Source organism: Acanthopagrus latus, chromosome 11 (assembly GCF_904848185.1).
Source record: "Acanthopagrus latus isolate v.2019 chromosome 11, fAcaLat1.1, whole genome shotgun sequence".
Taxonomy (NCBI): Eukaryota; Metazoa; Chordata; class Actinopteri; order Spariformes; family Sparidae; genus Acanthopagrus; species Acanthopagrus latus.
In genome coordinates, this window is record NC_051049.1 from 22,234,309 (window position 1) to 22,259,071 (window position 24,763).

The 24,763-nt window shown below is 41.8% G+C and overlaps 2 protein-coding genes across 5 annotated transcripts; one reads left to right on the forward strand and one right to left on the reverse strand.

Moving 5' to 3' along the window:
- Window positions 1–2,296: 2,296 nt before the first annotated feature.
- On the forward strand, window positions 2,297–8,686 carry ddx49 (DEAD (Asp-Glu-Ala-Asp) box polypeptide 49). Its single transcript, XM_037115769.1, has 13 exons — window positions 2,297–2,574; window positions 3,175–3,298; window positions 3,824–3,909; window positions 4,129–4,250; window positions 4,597–4,784; window positions 5,390–5,530; window positions 5,816–5,891; window positions 6,255–6,331; window positions 6,889–6,986; window positions 7,100–7,174; window positions 7,573–7,661; window positions 7,918–7,989; window positions 8,393–8,686. The coding sequence occupies exons 1-13, from the start codon at window positions 2,460–2,462 to the stop codon at window positions 8,567–8,569; spliced, it is 1,440 nt and encodes a 479-aa protein (XP_036971664.1). The 5' UTR covers window positions 2,297–2,459; the 3' UTR covers window positions 8,570–8,686.
- LOC119029139 (regulator of nonsense transcripts 1) lies at window positions 8,680–24,202 on the reverse strand. Of its 4 annotated transcripts, none has more exons than XM_037115768.1 (24): window positions 23,680–24,202; window positions 23,137–23,279; window positions 22,213–22,302; window positions 21,050–21,217; window positions 20,142–20,322; window positions 19,837–19,998; window positions 19,421–19,505; window positions 19,012–19,110; window positions 18,714–18,822; window positions 18,218–18,377; window positions 17,815–17,933; window positions 17,533–17,697; window positions 16,311–16,425; window positions 15,731–15,874; window positions 15,392–15,605; window positions 15,149–15,266; window positions 14,545–14,701; window positions 14,207–14,349; window positions 13,671–13,845; window positions 13,102–13,183; window positions 12,768–12,929; window positions 12,384–12,604; window positions 11,847–11,969; window positions 8,680–11,576 (listed from the first exon to the last, which is right to left on the reverse strand). In XM_037115768.1, exons 1-23 carry the CDS (start codon window positions 23,848–23,850, stop codon window positions 11,850–11,852), a joined length of 3,303 nt encoding a protein of 1,100 aa, XP_036971663.1. In that variant the 5' UTR covers window positions 23,851–24,202; the 3' UTR covers window positions 8,680–11,576; window positions 11,847–11,849. The 4 variants fall into 4 exon arrangements, with proteins under 4 accessions (XP_036971663.1, XP_036971662.1, XP_036971661.1 ...); XM_037115767.1 differs by having other exon boundaries at window positions 19,418–19,505; XM_037115766.1 differs by having other exon boundaries at window positions 12,768–12,932; window positions 23,680–24,201.
- Window positions 24,203–24,763: the final 561 nt, after the last annotated feature.

Below are 24,763 nucleotides of genomic sequence, written 5' to 3' on the forward strand. Positions count from 1 at the left end.
GTGGAATGCAATTACATGCAATTACAATACAATAAAAACCTCAAAATAAAATGCTGTGGAATAAAACATGGGTGCAATTTAGATTTTTCACGCTGTTAAATCAACTTGAAAAATGTCTTGGAAATGCAAAAGCCCTCACAGTGCTGCTAATGGGTGAAGAGGAAAGCAAGAGACTGGAAGATATTTCACCCAATTCAGTGGCAGCACCTCCTTAGCGCAGAAACGCACTATGACGTAGCTGCACTTCACCTCATTAGCTCACACGGGGCCCCTCGGTTTGGAGTCACCACTGATTTAAAGTAAATCACTTATTTGCATGAATATTGCCTGAACATGGGAGAGCGGAGAGTCAAATGTAGTGGAAGAGCGATGAGGGCAGCTCCCGTGCTCTAATCGTTGCTGCTCAGTGGCCTGTTACAGCGATACAGCTGACTGGCCGTGCTGCGGGGAGGCAACAGGGAGCAGCAGATCCCTGCCTCACATGCAAACAACCCTCATGTTCATTTACAGACACACTCCTCAGCCGGGCCCAGGCAGTTTGCAGCACAGCTGGACGGTTTGGTCAGGATGGAGCTGAACCTCCAGGCCGCTGCCTGTAACACACAGGGCATTAATCACCTCTGGCAGCCCAGTGTGAGCACACATATTGTTGATTTCTCTCCTTCTCCAGCTTGTGAATCAAACTCCTAGTGTCTTCACGCTGGCTGTGGCAGGTGAGAGACAAATACCTGCATGAAGTAACAAACAAGACACAATCTGCGCCAGAAATGATATCTAGACAGAGGATTAAATCTTAAATGTCATCCTACTCACGAAAGCTGTTTTGTTCAATCAATCTTATTATCATCATCATTTTGTTATCTCTAATATCAGCTCTAAAGGAAACTGAGACACATGCTGTGTCCTTTTCACATTGTCTGTCTTTACATACTGACGGCCTTTTTCAAGAGTTTCTCAAAGCTCATGAGTGTAATCCTCTTAACTCAGAAATGTCAAGTCAACGCAGTAAAAGACAGCTTCGTGAAAATCAGAAGGTGCTTCGGGCCTAATTATTTCAGGTCAGTCAGAGGAGCAAGTCAGTGCGATCAGCAGGAAAGCACGGAGAGCCAGTGAAGACCCATTAAGGTGATAATTCACAAATTAAATCCGTTCAGAGCAGCTGGAGATGAAGAGGAGGCTGTAAACCCAACACAATAACCACCTTCAGCTAATTCATGAGTAAAGATCACTGACATTTCACAAGAGTCCACAGCAGAGAAGGAAAATACTCACGCTGAAATAATGATGGGAAAAGAAACAAATAGTGTTTTGCTGAGATCTATGTTATGCTCATCTGTGGTAATTGACCATGTGGGAAAGTGGACCGTAAGAGAAACAACATGCATCATCGGTGCTGAGACTGCAGGACAGGCAACCTCTGACTGAGTGGCTTGTTATCATTTAACTCATTGAAATTATACTTGTGAATTTGCCCAATTGATTGTGATATCCACTGAAGATGAATTGGAAAGGTCCCACTTATCCAATATTATCACCTCATCCAGTGGACCTGTCTTGTAAAGGGCCCTGTGCCCCCCAAGAAACCTTTTCAGTAACCTTTACATTGTGCTCACGTGGTGCAGTTTCCTGTATCAAAGTGTGCTTGAAGATGCTGAATACATAGACAATGCACAAAGGACATGGTGTGACATGGTAACATTTCTGATTAAAGTTATATAGTCCAACTGCTGAAATACCCAAAGATATAACGGCAGCACACAAACAAATCTCCAAACCACTAGGCCGAAATGGTAGCAATTTTCTTGACATGGCTATAATTAAGATTAGTCCACTTTTTCCTGAAGATTTGTGTGTGTGTGCTACCTCTATACCTTCGGCTATCACAGCCGTTCAACATGGCATCTTTGGTTTAGCACAACAAAATAAGATATGATAGAAGGGTGCAAGACATGTTGACTTATATACACCCGTTTCTTATATGTGACAGGCTATGATAATATGCTATTCTATATTTTATGCAACTAAGGCCTACAGGGGAAAGCTCGTTGTTTTTTCATTAAAAGTGTAGGTTTTTTTGCAGTGCAACTAAACTGAACAGGGATCTTAGTTCGAATCATATTTTAAGTGTGACTGGTCAAATATATTTATCCTTATCAAAACGCTCAGCATACAAACAAAACAGTTGTTTGCAATTGCTTTATTAAATATAACTAATTGGATGTAATACCAATATTTTACCAGCAGAGGGCAGCAACGTGTCGCGTCCTGTCAGCGGCAACCAATAGAAGAAGAGGAAGAAGAAGGCGACGCCAGACTCTTACGTAATCAATCCGCGACCGTTGTTGTAACACACGAGGATGTTCGACTCTACGTTAAAATAGAGTATTTCAGTGTTTTTTTTGGTCAAAGAAAGTACCCAGAAGTAGTTATCTAGTCGGAGATAAGGCGGTAAATCAGACATGGCTGACTTTTCGTCGCTGGGTCTGTCGGACTGGCTGGTTCAACAGTGTAAACAGCTCGGCATCAACAAACCCACTCCAGTCCAGGAAAACTGCATGCCAGCTATCTTACGAGGTAAGACAGCCTCTGTTAAAGCTTCTGTTAAAAAAACATGTCACCAGGTTATCTGCCAGTAACTTTAATATCTTCGTTTTTACTGTTGTCCAGCTGAATCACGTGTCCCAAGTAAAGTAATGCAGATCTACAGTGAAACTTCTATGAATTTACTCGTCGGTGCTTCTTAGCTGGAATGAGATAAATTCTTTAAATCAGCTAACGTAATTGGTTTCTGCATTTGTATTAAATGAGCCGATTGTCTTTTGATCTCACTTGAAGTATTATTTTGAGAAATTACCCAGACATTAACAGCGATTCAGAGGTGTGGGAGCAAGCTATTTTTCTCTCCCTTAAAAATATATGTCGCTGGCTGGAAACTACAACATGTGAGAGTTAAACCCATGTTACTTGGGCCGATTAGTCAGAAACATTTTTTTATAGCACGACATGTTTGAAGTGTCGATCGAGTTTATAGATCAGCAAAGATACAACAGATTACTGATTTTCTTTGGTTAGGTTTGGCGTGAGCCCTTGGCCGAGAGGAGTGTGAGGTACCTCCAGTGAAATCTTTGCTCAAATAAGTCAAAGTGATTAAGTTATGTATGTTTTTCCACACAGGTCAGGACTGTATGGGCTGCGCTAAGACTGGGAGTGGGAAGACGGCAGCGTTTGTGCTCCCAGTGCTGCAGAAACTGTCAGAAGACCCTTATGGCATCTTCTGCCTGGTGCTCACTCCTACCAGGTCAGTGCTGTACACAGTCAGAAAGCAAAAAACACTTTGAAGGGTCCAGATTCATGTTTTAACATGGGGGGAAAAAAATACACATTATTACTGAGAATATAAAAAGCCTACAAAAAAAGATCATTGGTGACATTCCCTGATTTTTCTCACAGAATTCTATCAGGACAGTTTGAGAGTTTCAGTTAAATGCAAATCAGATCAATAAGGACAGTGGAAACAACCAAGCCTTGTGTTTGAGGTCGCTATGGCAACCTGCACATTGCCCAGCTCCACGACATTCCAACCAGAACCTCAGTACCAACTCCAGAACTAAACAATTTACTGCTCAGTATGTTTTGAATTCAGCTCAGATTTTTTTTTTTTTTATCCTTTTTTGCTTGAAATAAACAACTCAGCCTGAGTCATTTCACTTCATGAGGACAACAGAATACAAACCTTTTTTTTTTCTGTTTCTGTCAGATCTAATATGCATTGATATTGACTAGCATTCACCTTTCCAACTGATGATGTTGTGATGTCATGCAGGGAGCTGGCCTATCAGATTGCAGAGCAGTTTCGAGTTCTGGGGAAGCCTCTGGGTCTGAGAGACTGCATCATCGTCGGTGGAATGGGTAAATAATTTTACATCCGACTGCAGTCAGCTTTCATTACTTTTCATTCTGCAGCAACTACAGACTTTAACCTCAGCAGATATCGCTCAGTTTACCGTCATATATTTATTGTTTTTTCATCTCCATATCTGCATCAGTCTCATTATGAGATGCATGAAACACAGTTGCCAGTTACTGTAAAATCCTGTCTGGGCCTCTCCTCTGTTGTGTTGCTGACAGACATGGTGAGCCAGGCTCTGGAGCTCTCCAACCAGCCACATGTGGTCGTAGCGACGCCGGGCCGGCTGGCCGATCACATCCGCAGCTCCAACACCTTCAGCATGAGCAAGATCCAGTTTCTGGTGAGTTCAGGAAGGACCACAAACTGAGAGTTGGGCTAGGTTTCAACACCTCGTCTCTTCTGGAGGTCTCATATATTTTTGATTTGATAAGTTGTTTGGATTAAGTTTACATCAGGAAATAAAGACATTATTGGACAGTTAACACACAACTATAACTCCATATGTGCAGCATGATGCTTTAGTGATCTTGTGCGCACATCATATACATCCTACAGTGTTTGCATGTATTACAAACCGTTTGTTGATGTTGTAGTTCCTAATGTTTGAATACCAAAGAATAATTTTGTCAAGTTTGGGGATTTTTAATCAGGGTCATCATTTTGATTTCGTCTTGTGTGTTCTTCAGATTATGGACGAGGCGGACCGGCTGTTGGAGCAGGGCTGCACTGACTTCACCAAAGACCTGGAGACCATAATGGGGATTTTACCAGCTAAACGGCAGACGCTGCTGTTCAGCGCCACACTCACCGACACCCTGCAGGAGCTGAAGAACATTGCCATGAACAAACCTTTCTTCTGGGAGAACAAGTCAGAGTGAGTAACTTGCTGCTGTTTATAGAGCAAATCCAGAAAGACAGTCCAGGTGTAGTTTCGACCAGAGTGTGATCAGCGTATTTGTAGGTATCAGCTTACCCACTTAAAGCTGGAGGAGAGCACTCGGGGGCCAGATTTAGTAAAGCTTTTCTGCTTCATTTCAGACACACCGTCTGTGAGAAGTCTCGCGTGTTATTTACAAAACAGGAACACCGGGCTCAGTTTGCCTGTTACCTGATCCGAGGCGCAACTAATCGCTGAAGTGCAGCTCTCGCACAAATGCCTTTGGATGTAAGAGAGCCGTGAAAAGATGGACGCAGAAAGGTAAAAACGTGGTTGAGTGAGAATTCTGCCGGATTTACTCACGCTCCGACTGCTCGCACGGTTTAGATATGTGCAGGAAGCAGCTACAAACTCATGCAGGTGAATTCAAAGAACATTGTGACACTGAACAGGAACTGTAATACCAGTGACAGCAGACTTCAAGGTCACATTGATAACATTTTTATGTAGACAAATCAATTTTTCAGTTTTTTTTGAGTTTTGAAAAAAGCTGCACAAAGTAGTGTATAGTGTGTAGTGAAATCTCACATCATTGTTGACAGGACACGAACGGTGGAGGAGCTGGACCAGAGATACATCCTCACCCCAGAGAAGGTGAAGGACGCCTACCTGGTCCACCTGATCCAGACGTTCACTGACGAGCATGACGACTGGTCCATGATCATCTTCACCAACACGTGCAAGTAAGAAGCTCAGAAATGAATAAAATGTGCTGCACATGTCATGCCCGGACAGCTCTAGTGTTTGGACATTTGGAGAGAGCCTGGTGTTTATTCAACTCCATGATGAGTTTTGAGGCTGCAGTTTTGATGGATTTGATTACAATTTGTAGCAAAGTAGTTGGATGAACTGTTTTTGATACAAAGAGATTATATTCTTGTTCGTCTGTTGTTAAATAAGTGTATAAAAATGTATTTTATGTCTTTGAAACTCAAACAGGAGTGTGATTTTTCTTTATTCTTTCTCAGGAACTGCCAGATTCTTACCATGATGCTGCAGGAATTTAACTTTCCTACCATCTCCCTGCACTCAATGATGAAACAGGTGAAACTAACAAACTTTATTTTGGGATTCCAGTTCATAGCTGGAACTGAGCTGCTACCATGTCAGGGGGGAATGAATAGTCTGTACCGGAGTTAGTTTTATTAGTCAATTCATTTGCTTTGTGTGAGAGAAAGTAGGGAACACGCTGATGTCTCCTCTTATCAGCAGTCTTCAGAACTCTTCGACGAGCTTGTGTTGAATGTGAAAATCATACTCGTCTGATTAACGGGGACAAAGACAGACACACACAGCGTGACACAAAGCCTTTGTGATAAAACAGAACCGGTCAGTGTGAGGGATTAGAGCAGATTAAACCAGATGAGTGGGCCTGCTGAACAAACAACTGCTCTTTATCTTCTCCAGAGACAACGATTTGCGAACCTCGCCAAGTTCAAGGCCAGCGTCTTCAAAATCCTGATTGCAACAGACGTGGCTGCCAGGTGAGACAACCTGCTGAGCCACTGCATGTCTCTTGGACGATACTGGTCTTTCACACTTTTTAATTAAATCACCTGTCAGCTCTTCTTAAAGTTTCAGACTGAGTGATTGAGGGTAACAGTTCACCCCAAACTCATGTTTGATTTCCTGTCGGCCACAGAGATGTCTCCCTTCTCCTGAATGTAATGGAACTAGATGACACGTGAATAATTCGACAGCAAAGTCTATTGAGAGGCGAGCTTACCAAGTCAGCTAATGTTACAGCTCAGCTGAGGAGGGTGCCATTAAAAGGGTTGGAGAGTTTGTTTTGGACTAGTTTCTACATGAAACTGCTCCCACCAAGGTCTGTGTGTTATCTTGAGTAACCAGGGCATGCATTCTGTAAAGAGACTTTAAAAAAATGTTTTGCTTTGAGCACCAGACATCTCTGCGGCTGACATCTTCAAAACAAAAAAGACGGAAAACACATTTGATTTTAGGGTGAACTGTGAATTTAACACAGACAGCTGTAGACAGGCTGAGATCACCTTCTCTTGACATCTCTCCTGTTCCTTCACAGGGGTTTGGATATTCCAACAGTCCAGGTCGTCATCAACCACAACACCCCCGGACTTCCTAAGATCTACATCCATAGAGTCGGACGAACAGCAAGAGCAGGTAACCTTGAAACAACTTGTTATATCAGCAAAATCACAGGTCCCTCATCGGCGACTGATGATGCCTCTAAAATAAAAAGCAGTGATACATGATGAGACTTTCTTCATCTGCAGGGAGGAATGGCGTATCCATCACACTGGTGACACAGTACGACATCCACCTGGTCCACTCCATTGAAAAACAGACACGTGAGTTACTTAGTTATAAAGGTGGAACTGCAAGGTGGTACTGAAGAGAATGTTCACCACCTTTTCTTTAATTTAATTTAACCAGAACTCCCTTGATACTTTTATTGGAGTAAGAATTTCTTTTTAACAGCACATGTATATTGTTTCCAACATCTGTTATCGCTCTCCTTGATTAAGAGTAATTGGTATCAGCCCTGAAACACTTGTGTCATTTTTAATTATCTATATTTGGCCTTTATTATAAAAGTGACAATGACGGAGAAGCCTTAGAGAAATGAAACTAAGGGGATGGGATGAAGAACATAATTGCAAGACCTTAGTCACCCCAAAAAATTGTTAATTGTCTGCAGCGCGTTTAGTCTGATTTAACTCCACAAACTGGTCTGCTGTGTCTACAGAGACAAAGCTGAAGGAATATCCTGTGCAGGAGAAGGAAGTCCACAAGATCCTCACCCAGGTCAACGTGACCAGACGAGAGTGTGAAATAGTACGCATGCTTCTTTTCTCCATATTCACTGTCGTTTCTATTGAGTGCACAACAGTCAACAGGAATTCATCTCTCCAGTGTTTGGAGCTAATAAGTATTTGTTCCTAAAATCTGAAACCTGAAAAATATTTTAATGGCAACACTGAATCCTTCTGTCAGCTGTTTGTATTTTTCAGACTGGAAGCTATCTCACTTTGGAACCTATTCATTAAAAATGACTTAATGTTTTGATGATGAACTTTTTTCTGCATTGTAGAGACTCGAGTCGACAGACTTTGATGAGAAAAAGGAGATCAACAAGAGGAAACAGCTGATTCTGGAGGGGAAGGTACGTTTCTTTTCATCAACATCCGAAGATTTGAGTAAAGGTCCAGTATGCCAGATTCAGGATGATCTATTGGCAGAAATGGAATTTAATATTCAGAATTCTGTCTTTTATTAGTGTATAAAAATGCATGAAATTAAGGACTGTTGGTGTTCAACAGAAGCCCAGAACAGACAGAGCACTCAAAACAGCATTTTAAGCCGTCATGGTAGGGGAGAGTGAGCCGAGGGGGGTTCAGTTGCTAAGTCCTCAGTCCTACCACTAGATGCCACTTAATCCTACACACTGAACCGAAGTCACTATCTACTCACCCCCATGTGAATGGAAAATTATTAGTTTGTGAATCAGCTACAATGATTTAAAAAAAATGGCCTGTTGTTGATTTGTGATTAATCTGCTCTTTCAGGATCCAGACCTGGAGGCTAAGAGGAAGGCCGAGCTGGAGAAGATCAGGAGCCAGAAGAAAAAGTTCAAGCAGAAAATCCAGGAGAGCATTCAGAGACAGAAACATGGACAGCTGAAAAAGAAACAGATGAAGAGGAAACAGATGAAGAAGAAAAAGGCAGCACAGGCTACAGCATGAAAACTGCTGTGAACCATGTATATACTAAACATTTTATTATGTATCATATCTGTAAAATCTGAGCAGCTGCAATAAATTTGTGCTGAATTTCATACCATATAAACAATTGCTCAAGTTGACAGCCTTTATTGATTCAGTTTAACAAGGAACCACCATGATGTGATGAAACTTCACTGCAAATAAGACTCATCGTTTCAAATAGGTATTTACATCACATTGAGCTCTCTAGTCCATTTATTCATTCTCTGCCTGTTGACATAGAGAATCAAAGGGTTTGGATGCAAATGTTTAACAACTAATCTACAACTGAATCACTTCTTCAATGATCACTGCACATGTTGCAATTCATTGTGGCTCAGAGGATGGAAAAACACCAAAGCAATACGATAATATTACGGCAGCAGGTTCTTAAAGCTATAACATGTTAGGATCTCGGTGGAACGGGTTGATATGTGAAACTAATTCATCGCACAACTGGAAGATTCACACAATGTCAACAAAACAGAAAAACTTCTAAGTCAAACATGGCAACGTCTACTCGCCACATGATTGTCACATGACTGCTGAAATGAGAAGCAGGTGAGAAACAACAGTGAAGTACATTCTTACTGTGTTCAGAAAACGTCTTTCCTGGAAGAGTTAAAAAACTACTATCCCTCGAACAGTTTGAGGAGAGGATACAAAACTAATGAAAGGAAACGGCGTCCGCCTCATTCCTGCCAGCAAGTTGCTACAAAAACAGATTTTAGTAAAACTACACAAATGGCTAAATAACACCCAACTCAAGAAAACATGACAAAGAAGCAAATCGTCTGACAAAAGCAAAGTTTGGATCAACTCATGGTTCAGGTTCATACAGTTCTCCAGGAAGAGGGTTCAGGATCCACATAAATCTCAAGAGGAACTCTACAAGGAATACATAATGCAGGCAAAACAGCTTTGCACAAATCAAAAGTCCACAGAAGGAAAAAGAAATTCTACCAGCTTTCATTTGTTAGACTCCACAGAGAAGGAAGGTGGCTTTTTTCATCCGCCTGTCCTTTGAGAAACAACCCAGCTGCTCAACTGACTGACCTCATCATCACCTGGCCTGACTTTATTAAAAAAATAAAATACAACAAGTCCGTTTTCTGTGGGTTTCCAGCCCAGCCCTCTGCTGTCTGAAAGGTTGTCTTTGTATGCTGGTAGTTTGATTTGAACTACATTCATGCTTGTGCTGCAGCTGTTTATCTGAAGGTGATTGGTTATAGGCACTGATTCACGTTTGTCATTCACTTTTCATGTTTCTCTTTGCCATTATCTGATCAGTACTGATGGCAGATCCACTGTGTGTAACTCCAGTTTGGAAAAGTGTACAAAAGAAAATAAAAAAATTAATGCACAGGAGCTAAAGACCTTTCAGGAGGATTTAGATTTTTAAATTCTAGGGTTAAACTGAGATTTTAAACATGTTTCCTTTGTGCAAATCTTTGTTTTCTAAACATCTAATTATCTTCAGATTCGTGTAGCTGGGCAATATGGCCATCAGCCTGGCCATGTGAACATTATTCACAAAATGCTGTGAATTGACTGTGGATTTATTAATACATCTCATGTGTGGGCACCCAATGCCACACGTCCCTCTAAATTTTGAACGCTGTCAATGACCTGAACTCATTTTTCCAGATGTGGAAACTGTCATATCCTTCTCTCCCTCAGCCACCTTCCTTTTCTACTCCTTACCTGTGGTGGATTGATTGCCACGATCGCCTGTAAGCCTCAACCAACATCATCCTTCTTTTCTCCCTCTTGTTTGGTTTCTTTCACCTCAAGCAGGGATTTGTGTGATGAGCGTGGACATTCCACAATCCCCTGAGGATTCAATCGATGCAAAGCATTCAAGCGTTTGCCAATCTAAGCGTACACAGAGTGTTTTAAAAGACATCTGGTCATGAAGCACTGTGGGACATCAAGAACCCCTGCTTTCAAAAGATTAAATTAAGGAAAAGCCTTCGCTGAAACTTCAAATGACACTGAGTCGAATATTCAATGCTGGTCATGTTTGATAGTTTCGATGACTTTTTTTTGCAATTTTGTGCTCTGTGATAAGAAAGGTACTTCAGAGAAGAAAAAACTGTCCCATGATGGACGCGATATCGGTAGGATTCGCGCGTCATGCCTTGAAAAAACAGTCTGAAATTCCTGTGCCACTCCACCACTGACGTGTGGTCGAAACCACTCCAGTAAAGACCTCGTGAGTGAGCCAGTGGTTCTCAAGGCAAGAGAAAGGTATTTCAATTCAAGGCTCTTTAATCTCAAGCACAGAAACAGTGTTTTTTATTTCCTCTCCGAGAGGGTGTGTCGACTGCCGCTTCCTTCAGAGGCTGCTGAGGGTTTTGGGCCCAGTAGAAGATTGTTGGTGCTGCTCTCCTCCCATGATACACCAAATTTAAAAAGGATACAGGTTGGGCAACCAACCGACTTTTATTGTGGGGATTTTGTGTTGCCTGTTCAGTGACTGTAATCATGCCCCCTGCAAGTTTGGAGAACAAGTTCTTCAAATTCAGCTGGGAAGCCTCGTTCTCCATCTGAAGATGAAACAGCTTTCCTTCCTTTCCTGGAGGCTGTGGGATGAAGGGGTGGGCTGGATTGTTTTGTTGGGAGTTGAGCCTCGTTTGGATTCCCATGAGACCGTTGTGATCTCCCGTTTCCCTCAGCAGCTTGACCACACGCTGCCATTTGCTCGACTTCCCTCCTTTGCACGGACATTGGTCCCTGCCTCTCGCTTGTTCACTCGGCCTCCCTTGCCATCTCCCTGCCCGTCTGTTCGTGCGCTCTCCTTCTTCTTCTACCCTCATATTTCTCTCGCTGGTCATTGGTTTGGTTTCGCTATCCCGTCGCTTTCACTCGGTGGTGCTTCGGTTGTAGCAGAGGAAAACAGGTATCCATTTTATGTTTTTATTATTTCCCAGATTAAAAAGCTGATGAGCTAAGCTCAGCTCAAGCCTAGCTCCCTTCTTCAAGTGACCTGCAAGACACAAAACAGGTTAATAACCTTTTGTCCACAACAAGAAGATGAGACATGAAAAATTTTAAATCTTGACCACAGAGAGGTGAGCAATACTGCCTTTTAGGCATTTCAAGTCACATTAATCAAAAACAGAGGATTTAACATTAGTTGTGACCAAACAAAGACCTCTTATGCTAATTCTTCTTTGAAAATAAGCTGAGCCAGTGAGTGCATGACTTTCCAGATATTAAAATGTGCAACAACAAACACTTTGTTTTACATACTTACACTCTAGTACTGTGACAGTCCAGTTACCCCACCATGCTGGTATGCACGTTCACCCTGGTAAGTCGAGTCCTGGGACAGAGCCACATCGATTTGGGACTTGAACTCATCGCCCAGGTAGCTGTCCTGGAGAACAAGAGCACAGAAACACTGTAACAAACACATTTTTGGTGTTGGTTGTTGTTTTGGTGTATCAGTGAGCTATTTTCCAGAACTAGAATCATATTATCCCTACCATATTTGTTACTGGATTTGTTTAATTCAAATTCTGAACAATGTGACCTGTAAAATCAGCAAATATCACTCAATATAAAATCAAATAAAATGTTCTCCTCCTAAAGAGTACTGAATGAAACTGTAATTGACCGTAATAAACACAACTGAGAAACATTTGTGTTTTTTCTCTTTTTTTAAAAATAGTATGATCCCCAAAAAAAAAGGATTTTTTGAAGTTCATTAAAGTAAAAATTAGAACACTATAATGAAAATATCTTCAATCATTGCTATATCTTCTTTCATCGAGTGACAGTGATGTGTTACCTGGGATAGCTCTGGCTGGGAGAGGCCAGGCTGGCTCATCTGAGAGGGCTGACTCATGGAGATGTAGCCTTGTGTCAGTGGACCCTGGGAGAAGGACTGGGAGGCCCCATCCTGGCTGGCCTGGCTGTTTGGTCCGTTACCCTGACTGGCACCCTGGTTTCCCGAGCCACGGACCCTCTGCCGCCCGCCACGCCCGGGCTTACCTTTCATGGCTCCACGACCTTGATGAAAAAGGAAAAGCGATAAATAAAAGAAGAACGTTACAAGCAGGTAATGCTACATGAAGGAGTAGCATTAGGATCACTTTTCCCTCTGTCTAACTTTGCTCATTTTCAGTTTATACTGTATAATACTCCTGTGGAATAGCTCAATGCTGTACTGTACCTGCAGCAGGGCCATTGGTTTGACCCAGGTAACTGGGCGGAGGCATTGGAGGCATCACCAGGTTGAAAGGTATGGGAATATTCATGGCGGCCAAGTGACCGGGGCCGGCCCCAATCATCCCGATCTGATCGTGAGTTTGAAAGTACATGTTGGACGGACGTCCTGCTGAAACACCATGTGCAGCACAAGACTCATTTCAGTATTTTATCAAGAAAACAAGACCAGGCAAGTCTAGTTTTGATGAAATGTTATGCAGTCCATAAAAAAACAAGTTTGACATTTGTTTATTATTTTGAGTAAAGCAGAAGACATTAACTATATTTTCAATAAATACCAGCATTGCTGCGGTCGTAGGCAGAGCCAGGGATGAGGGCCTCACGGGCATCGTACATCGCAGTGCTCATAAAACGTCCCCCCTGGAAAACACCAGAAAATTAACAACTTGAACAGCTACATTCTTTACATATTAAGAGCTGCAACTAACAATTATCTTCACTAATGATTAATCTGCCATTATGTTGTAAAACAAACTGTTGGTTCTAAAAAATGTCCATCACAATTTCTCTGAGCCCATATTAATGTCAGTCTCCAACAGATATTCAATTTTCAATCATACAGGACTAACAAAATGTATCAAATATTCACATTAGTGAAAGACAGAAGTGTGATTTCGTTTGCCACTTTTGCTGAATACCCAAATAATTAAATAATGGCTGGATATTACTTCAGCTGACAATAGACTAAGCAACTATTCTACTAACTGCTGACCTCTGCACAGATTAAAGATATCTACCAGAAGTCTAAGAAATGCCACAACTGCCTCTTAATTAATACTGTGGCTAAATAAGGGAGAAGGAAATCAGCATTAAAGTTTGCCTCCAGAGTATGACAGGTTGTACTCACAGGGTTGATGGTGTTGACCAGTTTGCGGGGCTTGCTGAACTGCATCAGACTCTCTCTCAGGTTGTTGAGGGGTCCCTCCACCAGGACTTTCTGCTCCTTGTAGTTGTTCAGCAGGTTGTTCCACAGTGGCTGCTTGGAGAGGGCTTTAGGGTTCCCCACGATGATCACACCATACCTTTGTTCACAATAACACACACACACACACACACACACACACACACACACACACACACACACACACAACTACTGGTCAGGAATGGGCTAGACACATTGTAATTAAATCACCAAGTGTTGAATTTTCCATGACAGTATCTCTCAAAAGATTCTGTACAAGTTCTTTAGTGTAGAATTTCAAGTTGTCTGCTATAACACACCGACATAATTAATAGTTAGGCATATCTAATCAAAATCTTTTGTGAGTTTTTGACAGAATGGTCAACCTGGGAGTACACATTGCAAGAAGTCAGCATGAAAAAAAAAAAAAAAAAAACAGTCTATTCGTCAACAGTATCAATTTGCAGTTCTGAGGTCTTTACTTGGCTCTGGTCAGCGCCACGTTGAGACGCCGTGGGTCATTTAGGAAGCCGATGCCCTGGTGCTCATTGGCACGAACACAAGACAGAATGATGAAGTCCTTCTCTCTGCCCTGGAAGGCATCCACACTGGCAATTTCCACTTGCTTTAATTGAGCAGGACAAGTGGAGGATGAAGAAAAGAAAGCAAAGCAACTTCCTTAATGATAACTGAATCCATGTGATAATATTTTAGCACAGTTAACACCATTTTAAAACAACTTCAGCTTTAAAAACATTCATTTAAATGTAATTTAAAAAAATAAAGTCAACCTTCATCTCTATGTACTTCTGTGAGTTACCTGATAAAGTTTGGTGTGCAGGGAGCCACTGAACTGCATGTACTGGACCAGGTAGGAGCGCTGACCCTCGTACGGGGTGATGATGCCGATCTGGTCGGGTTTGGCTCCGGCCTTCAGCAGTCTGGTGGTGATCTTCTCTACATTGGCAGCCTCAGTCCTTTAAAACATCAACATCAGTTAGATTCTATTCTGCTCGGTTTATGGTAGTGGACTGGAAAATGCAAACCATGGTGACTTACAGGATTATTTACTTGCAAAAGCTGCAAATGTTACTGCACCATTAAAGTTAAAGATCCACTTTTAAAAATAAAAATTTGATTCTGATTTAAAGGAAATCCTCTTCCAGTGCTCTGTGGAGGTGTTCCTGACATTGCTGATGATCATTATGAACTAGGGGATGCTTTCTCCACTAGAAGGTATACCTTCCAACTTTTCTGACCTGCCCTAGTAGTGCTGAGTTGTAGACTGTTGGAGAGCAACCCCTAGTAGAAGCTACAGCCAGACTTTTCCCAACCACTATATTCAATCCCCTTGCGTTATTATGAATTATTTAGAGCTTTGAAGTCAATTACTAAAAGTAAACCAGGAAAATGTCTGAAGTTACCTGTTAAGGTACGAGGTTCCAGAGCTGGCAATCTCCTCCTGACCCTGAGTCACGTAGAAAAACATGGGCTTGTCTGGCTGCGGCCACTGGAAGTCAAATCCTTTCTTGATGCGGTCAGCTGGGGAGAAGACGACATAATTTTATTTTCTAGTCTCTGTTGATCTTTTTATCTGGTAATATATCAGTGAAAATGTATTTATCCCTTCATCAAACCAGATAGAGAACAGCTCAAACTTTACAAACCTGCAGTGACACCATTCTGCAGGGAGCCCTCATAGAAGATGTTGGAGGGGAAGGCACTGAGAGCAGGGTGCATGCGGTACTGGACCTGCAGGCGGATTGGCCGGATCCCCAGAACCACCAAGCGTTCAAAAAGGGACTGGGACAGACCTGCTTTAGCTGCCTTCTTACACATCACAACTGGACCCAGCTGGCAGTGATCACCCACCAGAATGAGCTGGGAGGAGGAAGATGATAATTCAGCAGCATATGTAAGAGGCTTTTGTTCAGGACATTCAAGACTAATAATTTGCTAACAGATATAATTAATTTTGTTAGCCATGCAGTTATTTAGCTGTGTACCTGCTTGGCTCCCAGGACCACGGGCACCATACACTCTGGCTCAGTGGCCTGGGTGCTCTCATCAATCAGGATTGAGCGGAACTGCATCTTGGCCAGACGAGGATCACCAGCTCCAACGCAGGTACAACAGATCACATCAGCATTCTGGACAACAAAGAAGAAGATCATTTACATACCTCCATCAGAAAGAGGGAGCCAGGATACAGTGGTGAAACACAACAGGAACTTCTACTAAGTATATGATAACAAATAATCATCGTGTTTGGTGGTTACAACTGCAGGTCTGGACCATTTTCTACAAAGTAGTAAACACAGATGAGAACAAAAGACAACCAAAAGAAAACTAAGTTTTGTTTAAGTTTTGAGACAGTCATAGCACCCACAGTAATTAAAACAGTCAGAATGAGTATTTAATCACTTGTATGAAACTACTTGTTTCACTAACAAGGCTTGAGCAGCTTTGGCAGACCTCTTTGTGAGCCGACATGCCAGCTGCAGTGACTGAAAATCATTTACCGTGAAATCCCCAGAGCATCAACCTTGAGCTATTTTTGTTTAACACTTTGAAGCTCCTCCTCACCATGAGCAACTCCCTCTCAGCAGTGCGTTTCAAAGCCCTGTAGCGTTTCTCATCAGCAGACGACAGCTCTCCAGTCTCATCCTTCAGCTGCTGTAGTTTCTGGAGCTCCGGCATGCTACAGAGACAAAAACACACCAGAGTTACCACAGAGCACATGTACTTGAGTTTTACATGACACAAAGTTAATCTGCAATGTGGGGCAAAAGGGGTTTTCTAGTCTAAAAACCTCTTTGCCCTAGCCATTTTAGAACTACAGCGGCTCTAATTTGAGGATGTTGGGGGATGTAAACAGGAAGGTAAATGTTGCCATGGGTGCAGTTAATAAACTGCAGTAAAAAAATTAAAATCTCAATTTTGACCTGTATTTGTTAACATTTTGGCAAACTTTTCCAAAGAAAAGTAAGTACAATCATCTATAAGTAGTAAACAACTATTGCTGTATTACTTCCATAACGTTCTGGAGTCTGCAGAGTCATTTGGAGTATCTTTTATTGATTTCTAAGCAGATTTATGGACTTCTATTTGCCATGGGCATCGGATGATGATTTTCTCAGGAGGTGTTAATCACACTGAATCACAACACACGTTTTATCTCTTTGTGTTCACAATCAAAACAGTTATGACTCTGAGAAAGAGCACAAATGTTGATTGTGGCAATTGGGAGGCAAAGGAATTTAATTTACCACATTTCCAAATCAGCAGACTAAAACTATGACAACTTCCTGTTGCTTTTAGAAGTAAATATGTGTACCTGTCCCTTTAACCTCAAGCAGCAGTGATTTAGAAATACATGCATCGTGTGGTGGCAGCCCACTTACATTAGGAGAACTTTGCTTTCATCAGCAAGATTACAGTTTGAGAGTCAAATAGAAAACAGGGCTCAACATTTTTACCCAGTCGAGTGGGATTTCTGTCAACGACGACAGATCTTACAAGATTGTTCTCCTTGTTGGCTTAAACATTTATTATGTCTGTCCTAATATTTAATTCTCCTATACTACAAAATGCAAGGAATCCTGACAAGAGTGAATATTATTGAGAACTTTGTGAAATGTAAAGAAACTGAAGAGGAAAAATATGGAGGAGGAAAACAATGATCAAGTAACAAAGTGCCATGCCGCTGGTGCGTAGCCAGTCTGTTATGAAGTGGGTGTTACTACAAAGCAGCAATCAAGTATCAATAGCCTTTGAGTCCAGAGTCATTTTCCTATATGCCACTGACCTGTCCATGTTGCTGATCTGGTTATGCAGAGCAAGGAAGGACACAGGTGACTCAATGGCCTCCCGGCTCTTGGCACACAGCCTGACAACCTTCAATCCGGTCTTGTCAATCTTTTCAGTCAACTGATCCACAGCAATGTTACTGGGAGCACACACCAGGACTGGTCTGCAAACATACATAAGAGTTGCAAGAGTTGTGACAATTATGTAAAATACAGTTGCTGGAATAACAGAGGTTTAAACATTAAAGATTTCTTCAAGTATGTGAATGTAAAACTCTTACCCATTGCCTTGTCGGGACAGGTGATAGACGATAGTGGCAGAGGTGACAGTTTTCCCAGTGCCGGGAGGACCCTGGATCAGACTGAGGGGCCTCTGTAGCACCGTCTTTACAGCATACACCTGCACAAGTGTTGGAGAATAAACAGGGATTCAACTCAGGTGAATTGCTGCAAATATAATGAAGATCCAAATCCACACATTCAAACAAAAAACAAAATCTTGCACACTCAAAGAAAGGTTTGCCCTACTCAGTGGAAGTCACACAGTTCCTTTGTTTTTCAAAGGCTGAGCAATTATTATGTACTGATGAGCGTGTGAAAGTCAAACATTGCTTGAAGTGACATTTGTACACTGAAGACAAAATTATCAACAAAATGAAAACAGGAGTCACAGTGCAGTCTGACCTGTGAGTGGTTAAGGTCAGGCAGGCCCTGGGCAGTGAAGCGCTTTGGCAGCTGGCACTTGATGGTGACATCCTCTACCTCATGGCCCAGCAGTTTGTGGTAAATGTAACCAGACACAGAGGTCTCGTCCACCGCAAACGTCTTCAGGGCACTTTGCATCCTGCAGCAAAACATACACAAATGTAAGTCATTATCACTTATTTGCATCACCAGAAACCTCCATCATTGCCAAAAGAGATTTTTTTCCCCCTATAAACAGTGCAAAATGAATTCTGTGCATAATGGACCAATATAGTGCCTGAAGAGCAGTGATAATTTAAACATTAAGTTCACCCAAAAATAATAATTCAGTAATTTTCTAGTCAATTTAGTGCTGCTGAAACTTTCCATGAGCATAGGGTTGAGTAAATGAGACTTCATTTCATTTTTGGGTGAGCTTTAATCCTTTAATGTTCCTATCACATTAGGAATTAAGAGGTATAAACGTTCTGCCTACCTGTCAAAGGAAGTGGACTTCCAGACAAAGTCCACCTGGAAGTTGTGGGGGATCTCCACAGGTGCTCCAACACTGCTCCGCAACTCAATGGCAATTTCATCCCCATAGTCTTTAAACACACCCTGTTAAGGAAATCTCGCATTGTCCTTCAATTATTTCTAGATGGTGGGGCTGGGTGTAACTTTTAGTTACTAGCTTCGCAGTTAGGACTATACACCATCCAGGATTAATAACTGACTTTGAGACGCTGTAATGCAAAAGATAATATATGTGCAACTGTAAACAGTGTAAAGGATACTGTCAGGAACTTTGATGACATGGCCGATGCCCTTCCACAGCGGGGCGAGGTCTCCCTTGTACCGCAAGCAGATCTCGTCACCTTGCATCAGTCGCATATCTGGGATTGATATACATAACAGTTAGAAACCTCTCTATGCTTGAGATACAAAAACAAAAAAAAGACCATGAAATAAACTAAGGAGGATGAGCTATACTCATGAACTAGATTATACAGTACCGTGCACGGACAAATGACACAACACCCCACGACAAAAACAGAGGCAAAAACAAAACAAAGCACACATGCCACCAAAAGATGCAGGGCTTTGGGGGGCTGCGTGCAATTCTGACAACTGAAGGGAGATGGGGAGGGCTTCTATCTGCACCACAGAACCACTGGGAGGAAGTCAAGTTCAGAGTATTACCACCTGAATCCGTCTTGGGCAGTGTAAAATAGGCAATCCGCTTTTTATTCAGCCCCAGGTCCCACCTGACTGTTATATTGTCTTGAGTCTGTAAAAGGAAAATAAAAAAATATATAAATATAAAATCAACTCATGGTAAGGTCACATTACTCCTGTAAATCTACAAGGTGTCATTTATAAAGCTACAAAACAGCTTAAGCACAATGTCAAAAAACATCTCATCCGGATCCCAGCTGAAGGAAAGGAATAGAATAACAGTGCCCAGCAAGATCCAGACTGACAATAAAATCCTCATCGTACTTACGAGACTAAATACTTGATTAGTGGGTTTCAGAAGAGGTTTTTATGTCACCATAAAGTGCTACACATAAACTACATTGGAAACTTCAGTGTGCTACTTAGAAGTGAAGTTCAGGTACCTGGGACTCCTTAAGCTTCTTGTCGTAGTCAGCCTCCAGTTTGACCAAAGGGCCAAAGATGTTTTGGTACTGGTAGGCGTCCTCATAGCGTAGCAGCACATGCTGGGGCTCCTCATCCACTCCAGGCTTCTCTAGGTCTTCCAAGGTGGCACTTGGGTTGTCCTGGATGGAAACAAAGTCAAGGCAACAGTCAATACAAAATACATCACATAAGCTGTGACAAGCTCTTATTCCACACATAAAAAGCACTGTATATAGCTCCTTTTCCTTCAGCTGCTGCTTAAAGTTTAAAACAGTGTGTGTACCTTCCAGAGCTCCTCCAACTTGTTGATCTGCTGAGCGGTGATCTGACGGGCTCGTAGCTGCTCCTGCTCCGATGGGATCTTCACCAGCCAGGACAGAAAGCAGCGGTCCTGGATCAGTGGCTGCCACTGCGAGCTGTCCCAATTGATATCCTTCAGGCTGCTCTGACTGGCACAGGGCTGCCTGCATGATGATAAAAGGTTCAAAAAACAGAATTTAGTTTATGTATGGATTTCTGTCTTCTTGCTTTAAGTTGATCTCTCACAGCATTTCTACTGCATGTGAACACAGAAAGGGTTAAATCAAATACAAGAGCAGGAAGCACTAGTTAGACATCTGTGGACATGAGCGGGAGTTCCCCCTAGCAAAAGCTGCGCATTAAATAACTGATGTATGAAAGCCACACTGATGAAAGCCACACTGAAAAATATATTCATTTTTTAATGATATTTGGTAATGTTAATCTTATTTCAACCGAGATCATTTAAAATATGGCAGCTTTGGAACAGCGCTGGCTTTAAGTTTTAACACAAATGTTTATTTAGGTTTTATTCATTTCTTTCATTCATAAACATGCACGAGTTTTGATTTGTCCATCCCTGATGAGGGAAATTAATGTTTTGTTGTTGTAAAACTTCATCAGCTAAGTTTTCTCCATCCCGCTGACTATTCAGGCATTTCGAGGAGTATCAGTTTCATGAGCCTCTGGATGTAGGACAACTCATCTGGTGTAAAGTCTGAAACCCGAACAACTGACAGGAAATTCTCACAACAAACTTCCTGTTTCACAGCAAATATGTGGATTTTTATCTCTCATTTACTCTCCAAAGTAGCTTATTATGACTGGGCAGTCATCTGTCCCATGCTGTCACTCTTGACAGTATCAGACCACTGTTTCTCCAGCACTTACCTGCAGAGAAGCACCACCACGGAATCAGCCTTGGCGGGGATGAAGCCCAGGAGGAAGACGTTGCGACAGCCGCAGTTGTAACACTCCAGCACCGTCTCGCCGAGCGGCCCATCTTTATGCAGCGTCACCTCTTTGCATTTGGCTCTTACCAGGTGATTCACAATGTGACTGAAAGCCGGAGAACAGGAGAAAAAAAATAAAAAACTTTTTAATCTAACTCCCATTTATCCTGTTAACATTACTGCAAAAAAAGACATGTGGACCACTTCATGAACGGCTCCATGGGTTTATTTCCTTTTGCTTGTTTGCTAATGTTAATTGACAGGCCTAGCCATTGAACAATGTAAAAATGTCAGTTCACAATTATCCTATCCATAACATAACTGCGATTCACAATATTGCCCCAATAAAAATATTCTTAAAACTTTAAAATAAAACTAAAATTAAATATACTGGAATCACTTTAACCTTACATATTGTTTGGAAACAAATATTCTATTGCATCACAGATGGGACACACATCTTTTCTAGGGGGAAAATCAAGGAATCTTAAATCAGTAAATATAAATCATAAGGTCATCCTGCATAAATAAAAGATAAGAAAATAGTGGTGATTTTTTGGGGTTCCACTCAGTAGCTCACACATTAGCTTTAACTTGTTTATGTGGGGGATTCAAAGTGCAAGCCATGTGTTCAGCCATGGTAACAGGCTTAAACAATTCAAATAAAATCAGGAAACCAGTATAGGACTGTACACCAGCAGCTAGACAGCTTTTTTAAGTCATGCACATGAGGTTTTTTATGGCAATCCGAGAAACATCTTTTATCATCCCATCCCTCGACAGGACATAAACCTGAACCAACTGTTTCCTACCAATGCAACTTCAATTAACAGTTCTATACATACAACATCCTACAGAGCTCTCTTTACACACACCCAGCATCAACTGTGAGGCAAAAGTCTGGCTGAATAAGACGTGGGTAACCTGAAAAAACTGCATTTTAAAATTGTAATGTCAATCATTCCACATTCATTGCAGTGTTTGCTATTTTAATTACAATATAAAGTTGAAGTGGGATGTTAACACTTTGTCTACCTCAGTAGTTTCATGCTATGATGTTTATATGGGAGGTAATAACACGAACGTGAGTTAATTACACACCTGCCAGATGTGTTGCCACGCCCGTTACAGAACCACTTCTTGCTGGTATTGCAGTACACCACACAAGCTGGATCATGGATGCCACAATAGCTGCAAAACAACAACGGATCAAAAAAAGCATCTGAATTACTGCACTCTTTAGTCGGGGTTTTGTGTACATCAGCCTTCTTGGAAAAAAAAAAGGAAGACTGAATTACAGAGGAAGTACATACATGATTTGTGTTGAAAATGTAATGCGTTTTCAAATAATTCAATGGAAAACCTAGTTCATAAAAAGTGAACTACTACACACTGTTAGCTGAATTTAGAAACGTAAATTGTTTGTCACACCCAATGCTTTTCAAACAATATTCCAGATGTTTTATGTTAAACAATTAACAGTTAAGTGTCATCTTAATAAATTCTCTGTGCAAGGAGGATCTAACTTCCATTTTACACACACTCCTAAATCGCTTTAGCAAATCTGCCCAGCTATAACAAGGCTGGGACACATTCACATTCTACATAAAATATCATCAAGACGACACCATTAGCTTGCAGATTTCTTCTCCATCAGTTCCAAAAGCAACCGCTGACCTTTTTTCTTATGTGCCTATATCTATATCTGTTTATTCAAATAGAAGAGGTTTCAGTATAATGCTGCCAATAATGTTTCATCAGTGATGTGCAAGTCTTGAATGAGTACTACTTGAGTACACTGTCATAACTGTGCTTCCTGGAAGAGTTCTAACTATTAATGAGGCTAATGACTGAGTTTATAGGGCTTTACTGTCTGTAAGTGGTGTGTTACAGCAGCTACCACATAGAACTAGGTATCATTAATATAGCACTGTGTAATGAAATTAAAGTGTGATTGTACTGAAATCAGTCCCTTAGTGATCTGCAGTTAACTGAAGTCCTGTCGTGTGGCTCCTGTCACTGTACCTGCATGCGTGCACAGGCAGGTCTTTGGTGTAGTATGTGTCCTCTTCATCCTCCTCAAAGTTGAGTTCGGCCAACAGCTGGCTGGCTTTGGCCACAGAGTCATCCACTCCACCGTTGTGAAGACCTTCATCGGGACCATTTACCTGCAGCACAACACAAGTTTAACAAAACAAACTGAAAGCTAAAGTTTAGCAGCTAGTGGCTAAGGGACACAGCGCGGAAAAGCCAGATAATTTTAAGTTGACAGACTGTCAATTGACATGAAGCTCGTCTTTGTTCATTAATGATGCACCTGTGAGTCTAGTCTTCTTCGAGCAGCTCAAAACAAATGTGCTAGGACCGCTAGTATCACTTTGGGAGTTTAGTTAATGGGCTTGCTAGCTGGCAGTAAGCTAACGGCAAGAGCTAGCTAACGCGAAGCTGGGAAACGCCAGATCCACTAATAGCAGGCTAGCAAGTAGCGCTGGGTAAGCTAGCTAACTGCCGCTAACGTCTATAAACCGCGCTTTAATGCCCCTTCCTGTAAAACTGGGAGCTCCATACCTGGTTGTCTAGCTGGCTCTGGGTCTGGCCTTGAGTTTGCGTCTGGCTAGGAAGGGTGAAATCGGTGAAGTCGTACTCGGAGCCCTGGGTGTCCGCTCCGAGCAGCTCCGCTTCCTCGGTGTCCAGGAAGGTGAGGGTCTGGGAGCTCGGCCCGTACGCCTCCACACTCATCTCGACTCTCAACTTTCGCTTTACAGAGCGGTTGCTGGTGTTCGTTTAAAGATGAACAAAATCCTCGCGGTATTTTGATCGCTAACTGGTCTGGAGGCCGACGCTGAGGGTCTGAATTGAAACCCAAACAAAAATGGAACCGATCAGAACCTCGAAAGCTCCAGCAGGTCCAACAGCGACGGTGACGAACTTCCATGCGCCGCTCAACGCGTGACGTCCACACTGTAGGCTGTAGAGCAGAGACAGGCCATCAATGGAGAGAGCTCTCACTCTGATCGTGTTTCCGGGTATGAAAACAGAAGCGTGGACCTCTGCAGGGAAACTAGGGAAATAACTACTGAACCCTGACAGACAACTGTTGCAGAAGATAGACCGCGTCTCTACAGAAATCGCTATGGAGTCTGAATTTTAAAACAAACAAACCAAAAAAAAAAAAACAACAACAACAATATTTCTTTAGCTAAACATACGGGAGGGCACACAAGTCTCAGCACACAGGTCAAAATACTTTTATTTTGCGTTTTCATTGCACATGATAACATCTGAATAAAATAAAATTTCTCAAATATGTCCAGGAACTTCAGAATACCTCATTGATGTTGTAAACATTAAAATTCTGAGTTTAAATGTTTTCTCCAAAATTACATGGTGCCCCACTAATGACAGTTTAGATTTCTTTGCCAAGTCTGGGTATTTATAAAAGGCTATTTAGGAGATTTCAAAATATTGAGGTATATACCGTGTATTGCAATATAGTCTTTAAACATTACATAAATATTATGGAGCCATATCACAAGTAACATCTTTGATCTGTGATCAGCCTTTTATTCAGACTCTACCAACTTTAAATAGGCACAATTCAACTTTGTGTGACAAAACAATACATGTTTTCATTTGGTGTAACTAGTGAGTG